The 16,486-nt window shown below is 43.5% G+C and overlaps 1 protein-coding gene across 1 annotated transcript in view; it reads left to right on the top strand.

Annotated features, from left to right (window-relative positions):
* The window catches only part of LOC139416469 (multiple epidermal growth factor-like domains protein 6), a 76,124-nt gene that overhangs the window by 34,779 nt on the left and 24,859 nt on the right, over positions 1 to 16,486 (top strand). The window contains exons 10-21 of the mRNA XM_071165096.1: positions 405 to 536; positions 991 to 1,119; positions 1,312 to 1,440; positions 3,111 to 3,245; positions 3,634 to 3,768; positions 10,687 to 10,812; positions 12,146 to 12,277; positions 12,373 to 12,501; positions 13,043 to 13,174; positions 13,360 to 13,488; positions 13,682 to 13,810; positions 15,484 to 15,612. Coding sequence (XP_071021197.1) covers positions 405 to 536; positions 991 to 1,119; positions 1,312 to 1,440; positions 3,111 to 3,245; positions 3,634 to 3,768; positions 10,687 to 10,812; positions 12,146 to 12,277; positions 12,373 to 12,501; positions 13,043 to 13,174; positions 13,360 to 13,488; positions 13,682 to 13,810; positions 15,484 to 15,612 — 1,566 coding nt within the window. The remainder of the gene's footprint in view (positions 1 to 404; positions 537 to 990; positions 1,120 to 1,311; positions 1,441 to 3,110; positions 3,246 to 3,633; positions 3,769 to 10,686; positions 10,813 to 12,145; positions 12,278 to 12,372; positions 12,502 to 13,042; positions 13,175 to 13,359; positions 13,489 to 13,681; positions 13,811 to 15,483; positions 15,613 to 16,486) is intronic.

The following is a 16,486-nucleotide window of genomic DNA, read 5'->3' as shown; positions in this document are numbered from 1 at the left end:
AACTGATTGGCTCAAACACATTAAGAAGGAACGATATTCCACAAATTCACTTATAACAAGGCACACCTGTTAACTGAAACGCATTCTAGGTGACTACCTCATGAAGTTGATTGAGAGAATGCCAAGAGTGGGGAAGGGTGTCATCAAGGCAAAGGGTGGCTACTTTGAAGAATCTCCAATTTAAAATATATTTTGATCTGTTTTACACTTTTTTGGTTACTACTTGATTCCATATGTATTATTTCATAGTTTTGATGTCTTCACTATTATTCCACAATGTAGAACATAGTAAATCTAAAGAAAAGTAATGGAATGAGTAGGTGTGTCCACACTTTTGACTGCTACTGTATATTCTTTTACTTCTTCTTCCTCTTCCTTCTACTCCTCTTCTTCCACCTCCCCAGTGTGCCTAAACAACACGTTTGGTTACGACTGCAGCCTGACGTGTGACGACTGTTCCAACGGTGGCGTGTGTGACATGGAGGAGGGCCACTGTGACTGTCCTGATGGGTGGACAGGCGTTGTCTGCAACCAGAGTGAGTGAAGCCATGCAGAGAAAACAAAACATCAAAACATCAACAGGGTTTAAACCCTCAAAGTCACAGGTGATGCTGATCACCTGAGAATGTATTTACTAGGAACTAAACAAAGGAAACCAATGTAAACATGGAGGGGACTGCAAAACATTTCCTTTGCAAAAAGTTTTGCAACAGTTTGCTATGGTGTACACTCATGAATACACCCCTGTTGTGTTACTAGTCATCTAATGTCGAACCAAATGTTTCTCTATCTATTGCTGGGTGAAGCTATAAAAGTGGCCTACCTTATGTTTAAATGGAGTTCACATTCTGTCAGACATAATCATCCTACAGAAAATTTCGTATTTTGATGATGTATCTACTGTGTATAGCTTTGTTGAGAGAAATAACGCCCTACCTCTGTCTCTGCTTCTCTCACCCTCTCTCGCTCTCTCTCCTTCCGTTTGCCCAGCTTGTCCAGAGGGCACCTTTGGCAGGAACTGCTCCTTCAGCTGTAAGTGTAAGAATGGTGCCACCTGTGACCCTGTAAACGGGCACTGCCGCTGCCCGCCTGGCATCAGCGGGGACATGTGCCAGGATGGTGAGTTGGCACAGATTCATGTTATCATGCAGCACTGGATCAAAATGGCATTGCTTTCTCTCAAAAATGTACAATTTATTTAGCTCACAATTGAACCAATGGAATTGTCCTAAAAGTGCAACTCTTAATATTGGTGCACATTATAATATGTTGTACTTTCTACTCTTGCCTCTGTGTCTCTGTGCTCTGTAGGCTGTCCTAAGGGCCTGTATGGGAGACTTTGCAATAAGAAGTGTAACTGTGCCAATAACGGGCGCTGCCATCGTACCTATGGAGCTTGCCTGTGTGATCCCGGGCTCTACGGGCGCTTCTGTCATCTAAGTGAGTGGAATGATGTCTCGTTGCCTCTCTAACTCTACCTGTAGTTTCTTTCGCTCTATTTCCTTTATGTCAGTGGTTCCCCAAAACGATTCACCCCCTTCTGTCATAGGGGAACATCCCACACTATATCTATGGGCATAAGCACTGTCCATGACTGTTCTCACCCCTCTTGTTGGAGGAGAGAACATTTTGCAGGTTTATATCTTATTTCCTGCAATTCTATATGTTTTGCCATGGTGTGGATAGCTTTTGTTTGTTGCCATTTTAAAGAAAATGTCCTGCAATTATATGCATTTTGATATGGGGTGGAGAGAACATTTTGTGGTTTTAAAGCTAATTTCCTACATTTCTCTGCATTTTGCCATGTCTTATATGTGTTCATGTGACACTGTATCTGAGTGGCTCAAACATTAGAACATTTTCTCCCTGAATGTCAAAACCAATGGGCAAAAACACCTAGCTATAAAACGTTATCTGACCTCGGCTAGTTGATCTGGACATTTCTGACAAGTTATAAATAGCTCTCTAAGGTCTGCAATGACTGTCGTGACAAAAGGACAACTGATGATGCGCTACCCAGTTTAGAAATTGCACCTTGTGCATTCTACTATTACAACTTTCAAGAGTAAGTTGAAAGTCAGACTGAGTTCCTTAAAAACCCAGCATGCTCCACAGTTTGGGAACCACTGCTTTATGTAATCCTTTCACTCCCTGTAGCTATTTCTCTGATTGCCAGGACCAGTGATTACCTCAAGGAAGGACTCATTCCTGGTACATCTGGATCTTACTGTGAACTGGGGCTGTTCGGCCACTAGGATTGCTGATCTAGGATCAGGTCCCCTCTGTTGTGATCAATGTGATCTAAAAGGCTAAACTGATCCTAAATCAGAACACCAACTCTAAGATGCTTTATTTGATTTGAGTTATTAGGATCCCTGTCATCCGACGTCAATGGTGAGAGCTCATCTTACTGGGGTCCAACACACAACGGAAAATACATTACAGACAAAAGACTTTACAATTTACATACGTTTAAAAACATTAACGTGTGTGTGTGTGTGTGTGTGTGTGTGTGTGTGCGTGCGCATCTATCAGTTACACATACATGTCAGTACATACACACAACAAGTAGGTCACATGGGGGAGAGGCGTTGTGCCGTGAGGTGTTGCTTTATCTGTTTTTTTAAACCAGGTTTGCTGTCCACTTGCGCTGTATTAGATGGAGTTCCGTGCACTCATGAACCTGTATAATACTGTTAGTTTCCTCGAATTTGTTCTGGACCTGGGGACGGTAAAAAGACCCCTTGGTGGCATGTCTGGTGGGGTAAGTGTGTGTGTTAATAATGTGTGTAAGTTGACTATGCAAGCAATTTGGACAAACATTAATGTTTCTTATGAATACAAGAAGTGATTGTCAGTCTTTCCTCAACTCTTAGCCAAGAGAGACTGGCATGCATAGTATTACTATTAGCCTTCTGATTACAATGAAGAGCAAGACATGCTCATATTGTCCATATGACTGGACAATAATCAAGATAAGATGAAACCCATATTTATGAATAAGGGCCTCGGACCTCTCTTCCCCTGCACTACCATGTAAACAGTTGGGCAGTGTGTACCCTATCAGGCCTGCAGTCCTGTTTAACGCTCGGTGTGCCGTCTCTCCCCAGCGTGTCCTAAGTGGGCGTTCGGCCCTGGCTGCTCGGAGGAGTGCCAGTGTGTCCAACAGAACACCCTAGAGTGCCACCGCAACCATGGCCTCTGTGTCTGCAAACCAGGCTACCAGGGAAAGAACTGCCAGGAGGGTCAGTGGTCCAGAAGATGTTCTGCACACACGCATGAGCGTACCCAGACACAAGCATACACACACATGAGCGTACCCAGACACAAGCATACACACGCATGAGCGTACCCAGACACAAGCATACACACACATGAGCGTACCCAGACACAAGCATACACACACATGAGCGTACCCAGACACAAGCATACACACACATGCACACATAAACACACACACGCATTCACATATACATATACCTATGTACATGCACGCACACACACACAGACACACAAACAAACACAACACGCATACATCAATGGAATGGTTCTATCTGGCTTGATCTCGGTCCAGGAAACGGGCCCTAAATGTGTAACCAGTACCTTTAACCCACTTTTGCTCCTCTCCTCTAGAGTGTAATAGAGGATACTATGGCCTGGCCTGCAAGAGGACATGTCAGTGTCCATCTGGGGTACCCTGTGATCATGTGACAGGGGAGTGTCTGAGCCAGTGCCCACCTGGCTTCCATGGGGACAACTGTGACCTAGGTGGGTATAGTGCATGGCATGCCAACGCAGACCAATGCAGAATAGTACTTTCTTGTCCATGTATTGGGAACAGAAATGTGTATTTCTTGTTTCTTCTAACTCCCTCAGGCGAGACAACATAAAAAGCTTGCAGACATGCACACAGACACACACACACTCACTCACACTTGCACACATACACAGTATGGCATCTAAGTCTATTGCACTCATTCTCTGTCATGGCTAGATTCCAAAGCGACTGGTTTCATGTTTGTTTTTGCTAGTTTTCTCATGGTGTTTCTCATGGACTCAGTCTTTCATACACACAGTAGTTGCAGCTGTTTATGAGTTTGTCTTCTTTTAGATGTGGTACTCAACACTGGTCTTCTGTTTTCCCCTCTCTTGAGGTTTGTGCTGAGCAGTTACACAATAATCAACAAGAGACGGATGGGGTGTCTCCAACTCTGGTCCTGGAGAGCTACTGGCCTGGGTGTGCAGGGTTTGGTTCTAACCCAATTCCAACAGACCTGCTTCACCTAGGGCCCTATAAAATCTGTGTTCCGGACAGAATCACGGAATCCAGAAAATAAAACTAAATTCAACAATATAAAAAAATGTATTCAAAACAACTAGTAGAAAATCAACTAAATGTATTGAACTTATTCGAAAATGCATGGATTTTGCGATCATATGAGCTCTACAGAGACATTGCTAACCAAACAAAGGTATCTTGCTGGTGCTTACTTGCATATATTCTATTTTTCTAAGACCTCAAAAGTGGTCTCCTGATGTGGTTTAAAGCTCCAATGCAGTCGTTTTTATCTCCATATCAAATCATTTTTGGGTAACAGTTAAGTACCTTGTTGTGAATTGTTTTCAATTAACATTGTCAAAAAGAAACACAAAAAGCTTCATAGCGAAGGGCAATTTCTCAAGTAAGACTTTTGCTAAGACTGCCTGGGAGTCATCTGAAAATGTGCTGTTATTAGTAGAGGTTTGGAACTCTTTCTTATTGGTCTATTTAACTAATTTACTGCATGGTGATGTCACCATGGAAAGCCAAAACTCCATCCCACCAAAACAAGTTGAAATTTCAGGCAGTCTTTTCAAACAGCTCTATAAAATAAAATATAAAACGCAGGTATATCACATTTTTGACTGCACTCGGCCGTTAAACATTTTTGTGGACTTTTGTGGACATCATTTTTTAGTTTTTCTATAAATTAAAGTGTGATTTTGAGAGTGAATACCTGAAAGAATTGGAATAAACACAAAACGGAATCAGGCAAACAATTGTTTTAAATGTATAGGGTACTATTCACCTAATCAAGGTCCAGACTGAAGAATTACCAGTACTAGCAGTACTAGCTGCACGTCAGAACCTTGATTATTTGAAACATGTGTTAGTGCTGGAGTGGAACAAAAGCCTATACACCCTGTAGCTCCCCAAGGACAGGAGTTGGAGACCCCTGTATTGGAGTCATTAGGTCTGAGCAGATGTGCTCATTATGGGGTGACATTTTGACAATGGAAAAAAGCAGAGCTCACAGCACCCCCACACCAACTGACGTACAGCACCCTAGTTATGATCCAACCTGTGAGCCTCAACCCCGGTCTCCCCTACTGGGTTGTGGGTGGGTGGCTACACTTGCAAGCAGCTATGTGAATGTGTGGGGCTATGGTACTTGACCTTGGATACCTCCAAGGGGGATGGTCTGGGAACCGGGGCTGTCCGTTGAGTCTGCTTCCTCCATCCATCCTTCCATCTTTTAACTTATCCCTCTGTCTTTCCCACAATGGTGTCTGGCTAATAGGATGGTCATTGTGTAATGAATGTACTCAAACTCTGTGGGAGAATAAGGTGACGTGTGTGTGTGTGTGTGTTTACATACATGCATGCTTGCATCCATGAAAATGTGTGTGTTTGAGGAGATGCACTTACTGCATAAGTGAGTTCCTATATTGGTGTTTTGTGTCTGTGTGTGTATGTAGCTATGCATGCGGGTGTGTGTCTATGTGTGTCCGTTTATGTGTGTAGGTCAATAACAGACAGAAACAACCAGAATAGTTGAATTGAAACACCAAGCTGGCGGTGAGTTTCTTGTCATCTGGAAGCCATTAAGCGATCAGACCCTTGCATCTCCAGTCAATTAGAAATATCGGGGAGCGAGGGTAATCGTGCTGGCCTACCTCCTCTAATTTCGCTCTGTTTTTCTGCATCTCTCTTAATGGTATGTTTTTCAACCTTTCCCCTCTAATTTAATTTGGATACTCTGGGCACTCTGGAGGGGAAGGATACCCTCAATCTGTAAATTAGTACAGGGTCTCAGAGAAAGTTGCCAGAGGGGATGGCCACTGTTTTACGGGCTCCTAACCAATTGTGCTATTCTGTGTATTTTTTTGTCCATTGTCTCTTATAACCAAAAAGAGCTTCTGGACATCAGAACAGCGATTACTCACCTCAGGCTGGACAAATATTTTTGACTCGGAGGCAAAAGATTTACGGCTCCTCTCGGACCAGGTCCAATTCCCCGTCATTCCCATGAAGAGGAGACACCGATACAGGATTCGCAGATCCGGGAGCTTAATGAGAATTTGTCGGCGAGTGGATAATCTGCCTTTACCATCCGTCCTACTGGCAAACATGCAATCACTGGAGAATAAACTGGATGAGCTCCGTTCGAGACTATCCTACCAAAGGGACATTAAAAACAGTAATATCTTCCGGGATTCATCCGATGGCATTAAGGAGTACTGTAAACCACTTCAGTCACCGGCTTAATCAATAAGTGCATTGATGACGTCATCCCCACAGTGACCCAACGTACATATCCCAACCAGATGCTGTAGATTACAGGCAACATCCGCAATGAGCTAAAGTCTACAGCTGCCGCTTTCAAAGAGCGGGACACTGTTATAAGAAATCCCGCTATGCCCTTCGTCAAACCATCAAACAGGCAAAGTGTCAATACAGGACTAAGATTGAATGTGTCTACGATTGTCGGAAATGGCAGGGCTTGCAAACTATTACGGATTATAAAGGTAAACCCAGCCTCGAGCTGCCCAGTGACGCAAGCCTACCAGACGAGCTAAATGACTTCTATGCTCGCTTCGAGCAACACTGAACCATGCATGCGATCACCAGCTGTTCTGTACGACTTTGTGATCACGTCTCTCCGTAGCCGATGTAAGACCTTTAAACAGGTCAACATTCACAAGGCCAGACAAATGATCAGGATGCGTACTCAGAGCATACAACTGTCTTCACTGACCTTTTCAACCTCTGCCTGACTGAGTCTGTAATACCTACATGTGTAAAGCAGACCACTATAGTCCCTGTGCCCAAGAACACCACGGTAACCTCCCAAAATGACTACCGACCTGTAGAATTCATGTCTGTAGCCATGAAGTGCTTTAAAAGGCTGGTCATGGCTCACATCAACACCATCATCCCAGAAACCCTAGATCCACATCAAATTACATACCGCCCCAAAAGAGCCACAGATGACGCAATCTTTATTGCACTCCACACTGCATTTTCACACCTAGACAAAAGGAACACCAACTTGAGAATACTGTTCGTTGACTACAGCTCAGCGTTCAACACCATAGTGTCCTAAAGCTCATCACTAAGCTAAGGAACCTGAGACTATACACCTCCCTCTGCAACTTGATCCTGGTCTTCCTGATGGGCTGCCCCCAGGTGGTAAGGGTAGGTAACAGCACATCTGCCATGCTGATTCTCAACATGGGGGCCTTTCAGGGGTACGTGCTTTGTCCCCTCCTGTACTCCCTGTTCACCCACGACTGCGTGGCCATGCACAACACCAACACCATCATTAAGTTTGAAGGCGACACAATGGCGGTAGGCCTGATCACCGACAACGATGAGACAGCCTATAGGGAGGAGGTCAGAGACCTGGCAGTGTGGTGCCAGGACAACAACATATTCCTCAACGTGAGCAAGACAAAGGAGCTGGTTGTATCACCACTTGGTATGGCAACTGCTCGGCATCCAACCATAAGGCACTACAAAGGGTAATGTGTACAGCCCAGTACATCACTGGGGCCAAGCTTGCTGCCATCCAGTACCTCTATACCAGGCGATGTCAGAGGAAGGCCCTAAAATTAAAGACTCCAGCTAACCAAGTCATAGACTGTTCTCTCTGCTATCGCACGAGAAGTGGTACCGGAGCGCCAAGTCTAGGTCCAAAAGGCTCCCTAACAGCGTCTACCCCCAAGCCAAATGGCTACCCGACCATATGCATTCACCACCTTTTTTACAGTGCCGTTACTCCCTTTTTATTATCTATGAATAGTCACTTTAATCAATCAAATGTATTTCAATCAAATGTATTTTTAACACCAGCCGATGTCACAAAGTGCTTTACAGAAACCCAGCCTAAAACCCCAAACAGCAAGCAATGCAGATGTAACCCTACCTACATGTACATATTACCTAAATTACCTCGACTAACCTGTACCTCCGCACAGTGACTCGGTACCGGTATCCCCTGTAAATAGCCTTGTTGTTATTATTTGTTATATATCATTTTGTAAATTTTATATATTTTTTTTTTTTCTTAAAAAAAAACCTCTGCATTGTTGGTTTTAAGGGCTTGTAAGTAAACATTTCATGGTAAGGTTGTATTCTGAGCCTGTGAGAAATAAAATGTCTCTCTTTCAGTCTCTTTGTCTCTTTGTCTCTCTCTCTCTCTCTCTCTGCTGTAATGAGTGTGGATACTTTATGAAGCCACTGTGTACAGTGCCTTTGGAATGTATTCAGACCCCTTCCCTTCCTTTTTGTTATGTTACAGCCTTATTCTACAATGGATTAAATTAAACATTTTCTCAGAAATCTACACACACAATACTCCATGTATTGTACATTATTTATATTTATATTTTTTGCAAATGTATTAAAACTAAAAAACAGAAATACGTTATCTACATAACTATTCATACCCTTTGCTATGAGACTCAAAATTGTGTTCAGGTGCATCCTTTTCCCATTGATCAGCCTTGAGATGTTTCTACAACTTCAATGGAGTCCACCTGTGTTAAATTCAAATGATTAAACATGATTTGGAAAGGTACACACCTGTCAATATAAGGTCCCACAGTTGCTGGTGCATATCAGAGCAAAAACAAAGAAATTGTCTGTAGAGCTCCAAGACAGGATTGTGTCGAGGGACAGATCTGGGGAAGGGTATCAAAACATGTTTTGCAGCATTTTTATATTAAAACGGAAAAGTGGTGCTTGAATGTGTATTCACCCCCTTTGCTATGAAGCCACTAAATAAGATCTGGTGCAACCAATTACCTTTAGAAGTCACATAATTAGTTGAATAAAGTCCACATGTGGAATCTAAGTGTCACATGATCTGTCACATGATCTCAGTATATACCTGTTCTGAAAGGCCCCAGAATCTGCAAACCCACAAAGCAAGGGGCACCACCAAGCAAGCGACACTACGAAGACAAAGGAGCTCTCCAATCAGGTCAGGGACAAAGTTTTAGGTTATAGGTTATATTTAAGGTTTTAGGTTATATTTAAGGTTATAAAAAAATATCTGAATCTTTGAACATCGCACGGAGCACCCTTAAATCCATTATTAAAAAATTGAAAGAATGGCACCACAACAAACATACCAAGAGAGGGCCCCCACCAAAACTCACAGACCAGACAAGGAGGGCATTAATCAGAGAGGCAACAAAGAGACCAAAGATAACCCTAAAGGAGCTGCAAAGCTCCACAGCGGAGATTGGAGTTTCTGTCCATAGGACCACTTTAAGCTGTACACTCCACAGAGCTGAGCTTTACGGAAGAGTGGCCAGAAAAAAATAAGCAAACATGTTTGGTGTTTGCCAAAAGGCATGTGGGAGACTCCCCAAACATATGGAAAAAGGCACTCTGGTCAGATGAGACGCAAATTGAGCTTTTTGGCCATCAAGGAAAACGTTATGTCTGGCGCAAACGCAACACCTCTCATCTCCCCGAGAACAACATCCCCACAGTGAAGCATGGTGGTGGCAGCATCATGCTGTGGGGATGTTTTTCATCAGCAGGGACTGGGAAACTGGTCAGAATTGAAGAAATGATGGATGGTGCTAAATACAGGGAAATTCTGGAGGGAAACCTGTTTCAGTCTTCCAGAGATTTGAGAGTGGGACGGAGATTCGTCTTCCAGCAGGGCAATGACCCTAAGCATACTGCTAAAGCAACGCTCAAATGGTTTAAGGGGAAACTTTTAAATGTCTTGGAATGGCCTAGTCAAAGCCCAGACCTCAATCCAATTGAGAATCTGTGGTATGACTTAAAGATTGCTGTACACCAGTGGAACCCATCCTTCTTGAAGGAGCTGGAGCAGTTTTGCCTTGAAGAATGGGCAAAAATCCCAGTGGCTAGATGTGCCAAGTTTATAGAGACATACCCCAAGTGACTTGCAGCTGTAATTGCTGCAAAAGGTGGCTCTACAAAGTATTGACTTTGGGGGGTGAATAGTTATGCATGCTCAAGTTCTCTGTTTTTTTGTCATATTTCTTGTTTGTTTCACAATACAAAATAAAGTGGTAGGCATGTTGTGTAAATCAAATGATACAAACCCCCCCAAAATCTATTTTAATTTCAGGTTGTAAGGCAACAAAATAGGAAAAATGCCAACTAGGGTGAATACTTTCGCAAGCCACTCAAGATCCACCATTCACAAGCAAAGGGGGATATCAGACAAACTTGACAAAGGAAACGCATATGCTATCCAACACCCATCCACATATATTTCCTACATTTTAATCTAATCAAACATATTCATCCAAATTCAGTTCAATTGAGGGTAGCCAAACAGTTGTGTAAACATAAAATAGTATAGTGTGTTTTCCGTCTGTATATCATCCTACTATCTGTCAGTAAATCATAAATGTGTGTGTCTTCTTTCAAAGACTGTCCAGAGGGTTACTACGGGGCTGGATGTAACCAATCGTGCCACTGTTCTGGCTCCCCATGTGACAACATGACAGGACAGTGTCACTGTCTTGCCGGGATGAAGGGACAGCACTGTGAAACTGGTAAGGATGGGAGGCGACATGCTAATTGGGCGTGTCGTGTAGGGCCATGGGGGAAGAGGAACTTGGGCGGAGGGTGCAAGGGGTTCCAATCAACGAATCAAAAAGTATTTTCTCTTTTTTCTTTACGTGTACTGCACGAACATCAGGAAGGAAAAGGCGAGTGCTCTATCATAAAAACATGAGATTGTATTATCTACTTCAAATTCAAATCATGACGTTTCGTCAGTCAATGCCGTGGCCTTCAGCAGACGCTATCCAAAGACATTTGTCTGGCACTAGGTAGGTAGAATATTAGCTGTACAAAAAATAAATCTGTCACTGAATAAAAAAACTCAACCTCCCAAGGCGTTTGAAAAACAAGGAAAACTGTAGGTAGAGGAACCAGTCCTCCTAGAACCAGTCCTCCCATCCTCTTCTGGCTGGCCGGGCATAATGACAAATCCCATAGGAATATCCTCCTGGCATACTGGCATGGAAAAATCCCTGTGCCGCAGTATCGGCCACGGTCTGTCCTCTTTAAAAGCTCTCTTCAATTCAACATGGGCTGGGCACGAAAGAGCAGGACGTGTGTTCTATTCAACATTGTGATGGCACATATCTCTCTCCAACTGCTAACCATAGTAAAACAACCAAGAAAACATGCTGTGATTGCATCTTTAATGTTTTTCCATTCTGGTCCGTTTGAAATTCTCCTGGACATTGTTGGGAATACGAGCTCCTTGGAAGAGGTGATGGAATTGAGCCTGGCAGTTTTAGAGAAGAGAGAGTACTTAAAGGCCCAGTGTAGTCAGAAACGTGATTTTCCTGTGTTTTATATATATTTCCACGCTATGAAGTTGGAATAACACTGTGACATCTTGAAAATGATAATACCGTTTTAGTGTAAGAGCTGTTTGAAAAGACTGCCTTCAATTTCAATTCGTTTTGGTGGGAGGGAGTTTTGGCTTTCCATGGTAACATCACCCTGCGGTAAATGTGTTGATAGGCCAATAAGAAAGAGTTCCAAACCTCTGCCAATTACAGCTAATTTACTGTTTTTCTCTCCCCACTCAAACCACTCCTAGACAGTCCTAGCAAAATTCTTGATTGAAAAATTGTTTTTTCCTATTTGGGACACAGCACTTTATGATTTGATTTAGATTTTCAAATAAGCCATATGAGAATCAGTACTCTGTTCATTCTTTATTCATGGAACACTGGTTAGAATAATAATGCTGAGTAGTACTAGCCCCATTTGAAGAATAGAACATTTCATTCACAAGGACAGCTTTGGAGGCTTTTTTTCTCTAACTTTCTTTCTCTCTGTCCCTCTCTCTCCCCTCATGTCTGTTAGAGTGTGAGGAGGGTCGTTGGGGTGTGGGCTGCTCAGGCTCATGTCCCCACTGTCAGAACAGGGGCGTGTGTGACAAACACAATGGAGTGTGTTTCTGTCAACCTGGATACATGGGCACCTTGTGTCAGAGCGGTGAGAGAGACACCCGCGCACACACACACACACACACACACTAGTCACCACTCCTCAGACTAAGTATAATTGACCACACATTCTCTCTTTCGTAGCCTGCCCGGTGGGTAGATTTGGCCTGGGTTGTCGGCTACGTTGTTTGTGTGATAACGGTGGGCTCTGCCACCCGAGTACGGGCAACTGTGCCTGTCCTGTAGGATGGACTGGACCCAGCTGCAGCAGAGGTAAGTAAGGATGATTGATTGTGTGACCCACAATCCTCACTGGAGTACCTTATGGTCCGTACTAGACCTGGGTTCAAATACAATACTATTTGAAATCTTGGCTTAATTCCTTGGCTCAACGGAACCAATAGAAGAGTCGCAAAATTGCAAAACCTTGCCCATCTTGCGCTCCAGGCAGGCTGAAGTAGTTGAACCCAGGTCTGCTCCCACCACAGCTTGTAATAATAGTTATAATAACATTGTAGTTCATTAGTTGGTTCCTTCTTTGATCATGACTGTTTAGGTGAAAAGGTGTGGAAAAAATATGAGATGTATGACTTATTTTACTTTTATTTAACTAGGCAAGTCAGTTAAGAAAAAAATCTTATTTTCAATGACGGCCTAGGAACAGTGGGTTAACTGCCAGTTCGGGAGCAGAACGACATATTTGTACCTTGTCAGCTCGGAGTTTGAACTTGCAACCTTCCGGTTACTAGTCCAACGCTCTAACCACTAGGCTATGCTGCCTTGTGTTGACCTCTGACCTTTGTCTCCATGGCAGCATGTGATGCTGGGCGCTGGGGGGCGGACTGTGCTAACATGTGTGAGTGCCCGGGCAGCGATGGCAGCTGTGACCTCATCACGGGGCAATGTCGCTGTGAGGCGGGCTACACGGGACCCCGCTGCCAACAGAGTAAACACTTACAGTATATATCCTTGTGTATGCTTGTGCACGTTCATGTGTGTGTGTGTCAATTTGTGTGTAACTGTACATACACTAGCTGGATTGGAGACAATGCCTTAACAAAGTCATTAGCAGGGGAAAGTGTTTTAGTTTCTCTCTGAGCTCTCTCTCTCTCTGCCCTGGCACTGCCACAGAGTGCCCAGAAGGCTCGTTTGGCATAGGCTGCAGACACATGTGCCAATGTGCCAATGAGGCGGCCTGTGAGCATGTTAGTGGAGCCTGCACCTGCCTCACTGGTTGGACCGGCACATACTGTGAAAAATGTAAGTGTGTGTTTGCGTGTGTGTTGGATAACTAATTTGAGTATCTGAGCATGCTCACATGATATGTTGAGCTGTGTAAGGTCGTAATTAATTGACTTACCTATATAAATAAAGGTGACATTTTAAAAAATGTGTATGTGTGTGTGTGTGTGTGTGTGTGTGTGTGTGTGTGTGTGTGTGTGTGTGTGTGAAGCATGTCCTGACGGCTTCCATGGGCTAGAGTGTCAGCAGCAGTGTCAGTGTTCTAACGGGGGCCGATGTGACCACCTGACGGGTGCCTGCCACTGTCCAGACGGCTGGGTCGGACCACAATGCAACATCAGTGAGTCCCATTGGCCTTGGTCCTCTATGCAAATTCCATCCTGCCCAACCATCCATCCATACACATACAGAACACACGGCAGGTAGCCTAGCAGTTAAGAGCTTTGGGCCTGTAACCAAAAGGTCACTGGTTCAAATCCCTGAGCCGACTAGGTGCCCTTGAGCAAGGCACTTCACCCGAATTGCTCCTGTAAGTTGCTCTGGAGGAGAGCTCTGCTAAATGACTCAAATGTAAATGTTTAACACACTAGACAAAAGCACACAAATGAATTATGTTAGGAACCATATGAGATCTGTTCTATTGCATTATAGTTTATTTAAGCTACTTTCAATAGTTCGACTCAGCACCGTAATCAGATTGTTTTAATTTCTCCAATAATGAAATGTTCCACTAACATCACATTAAGAGTTGTTTGTGTGAGAAAATGTTATGGAACACCCCTTTAAAAGAGATTCTCTGGTACTTTTGTATACTTTTTAGCCAGTAGTTCTGAAAGTAATGCTCGCGAGACAAAAGTGGTCCCCAACAATGTATTACTACGTCACATATGTGCAGATATGTTCACTGTAATTGCTCTTATTTCGCTCTGCTGTGTGTGGATCTTGCTATCTGTCACTCAAATGGCAAGTGGCTGAAGCTCATTGGCTAGAACTCAAATCTCTAGGGGGCTGGCCCACGTGGGGGTGAATGACGCATCACAGCTTATAGAAAAACAGTCGCTTTCAGACTAGGGATGTTGTGGCTAATTGAGGTAAGACAATAATTTCATAGATTATGCATGTATGAACCACACATTGACACATTCAGCCCCAAGTGGGAGGTTTAAAAAATACTTAGTAGTCGACAAAGTTCCGGAGCAGGTCTTTAACAGTTTGAATAGAACCAAACATGCATCAAACCAATATCCGTGGGATTTCTTTAGCCACTAGATGAAAGAAAAGAGAAACAGAAAAACTGGTGGCAGTAGATTTAAGAAAGTGGTAATGACGTGTCTGGTGAATACCCCTCATGTTCCCCGCTTGCATGTGTGTGGGCTCCCGAGTGGCACAGCGGTCTAAGGCACTGCATCTCAGTGATAGAGGTGACACTACAAACGCTGGTTTGATCCCAGGCCTTATCACAACCGGAGTCCCATAGGGTGGCACACAATTGACCCAGCGTCATCTGGGTTAGGGAAGAGTTTTGCCGGGGTAGGCTATCGTTGTAAAATAATAATTTGTTCTTAACTGACTTGCCTAGTTAAATAAAGGTTGAATAAAAATACATACATGTGGCATTGCATAATCCCCTGGATCAACATAGTCATTTTTCAGTTCTGACTGGTAATAGGGTGCCACCAGGAGGGCCATACTTAGTGAATTGGAGGCCCCAGGTATAGGCCAGTCTGAGGCCCCTGCCTAGAGCCTCCTCTAGCCTTTTGGAGGACCTTAGTAAGATTTGGTTGTCTAATGGTAAGAGGAGGGCCTGTGCCTGTGTGTGTGCGCCTGTGTGTGCGCCTGTTTGTGTTCCTGTGTGTGCGTGTGCCTGTGTTTGTGCATGTGCCTGTGTTGTGTTGTGTGGAGAGCCGAGCATGGCACACAACTGTCACAACACCCTTTGTATCTGTATACAGTTACAGTATGTTATGGCTGTTTTCTTTCCTCCTAACTTTCTGTGCCCTGTTCCTGTGGTAGCATGCCAGGCAGGGTGGTTTGGCCGTGGGTGTGAACACACCTGTGAATGCCGTAATAATGCCACCTGTGACCCTGTGAGTGGGCAGTGCCAGTGTACGCCAGGGTGGATCGGCCCCAGCTGTGAGAAAGGTACTGTCAGTGTGTGCGTGTGTGTGTGTGTGTGTGTGTGTGTGTGTGTGTGTGTGTGTGTGTGTGTGTGTGTGTGTGTGTGTGTGTGTGTGTGTGTGTGTGCGTGCGTGCGTGCGTGCGTGCGTGCGTGCGTGCGTGCGTGTGTGTGTGTGGTATAAAAATAAAATAATATTGAATGCCAGTTAAGTCCCATTTCAAGTAACAGAGTTGACCGTAATAGGATTGACCTTGCATCTTAAATCAGCCATAAATCCCCCTGTGACAAAGGGGATGGAAACATGTTGTGTGCTACAGGAAGGGACATGCAAGCTTAACATTTGTATTATTTTGTATGTTCTATCCTGTGTCTATCTATGGGCAACAGGGTTGATGTGTTATGCTTGACGTGTTATGCTTGATGCGCTGTTTTCCACCAGAAAATCCCAGAAAATTGCCAAAAAAGCAGAACTAGCTCACCTGCTTTTACACTATGATTTTACTGTTATGTTTTCAATGTTTCTTTAAAAAAAAAAAAAAAAAAAAAAAAAAATAGGAATAGTTTCACCATATTAAAACGAGAGTTCAGTTTTTATAAAAGGGTTGGTCTTAAAATGAGATGGAAATTAATCACTTGTCACATGAAAATAAATTATATTCTTCAGAAATGACTTTTTCAAAGCAACAAAAATAACTACGGCTTTACAATGATGGGGAAAACTTGGCAAAAGTTTGGGGTTAAGTGAGTTAGTCTTCCTCGAAGTTGTGAAAATACAGAATTTTGGCACTTTGGCAAGTCTTGATTCATATTCAAAATCTGATATATTGGATTTTCCATGTGGTGTTTGTTAAAATTCCATTTTGGTGGACAATTTCTACTTAAAATATCAATGCATGT

This window comes from Oncorhynchus clarkii, chromosome 9 (genome assembly GCF_045791955.1).
Source record: "Oncorhynchus clarkii lewisi isolate Uvic-CL-2024 chromosome 9, UVic_Ocla_1.0, whole genome shotgun sequence".
NCBI classification, from domain to species: domain Eukaryota; kingdom Metazoa; phylum Chordata; class Actinopteri; order Salmoniformes; family Salmonidae; genus Oncorhynchus; species Oncorhynchus clarkii.
Note: the sequence above shows the minus strand (reverse complement) of the source record. Positions and strands in the feature narration are given on the sequence as shown.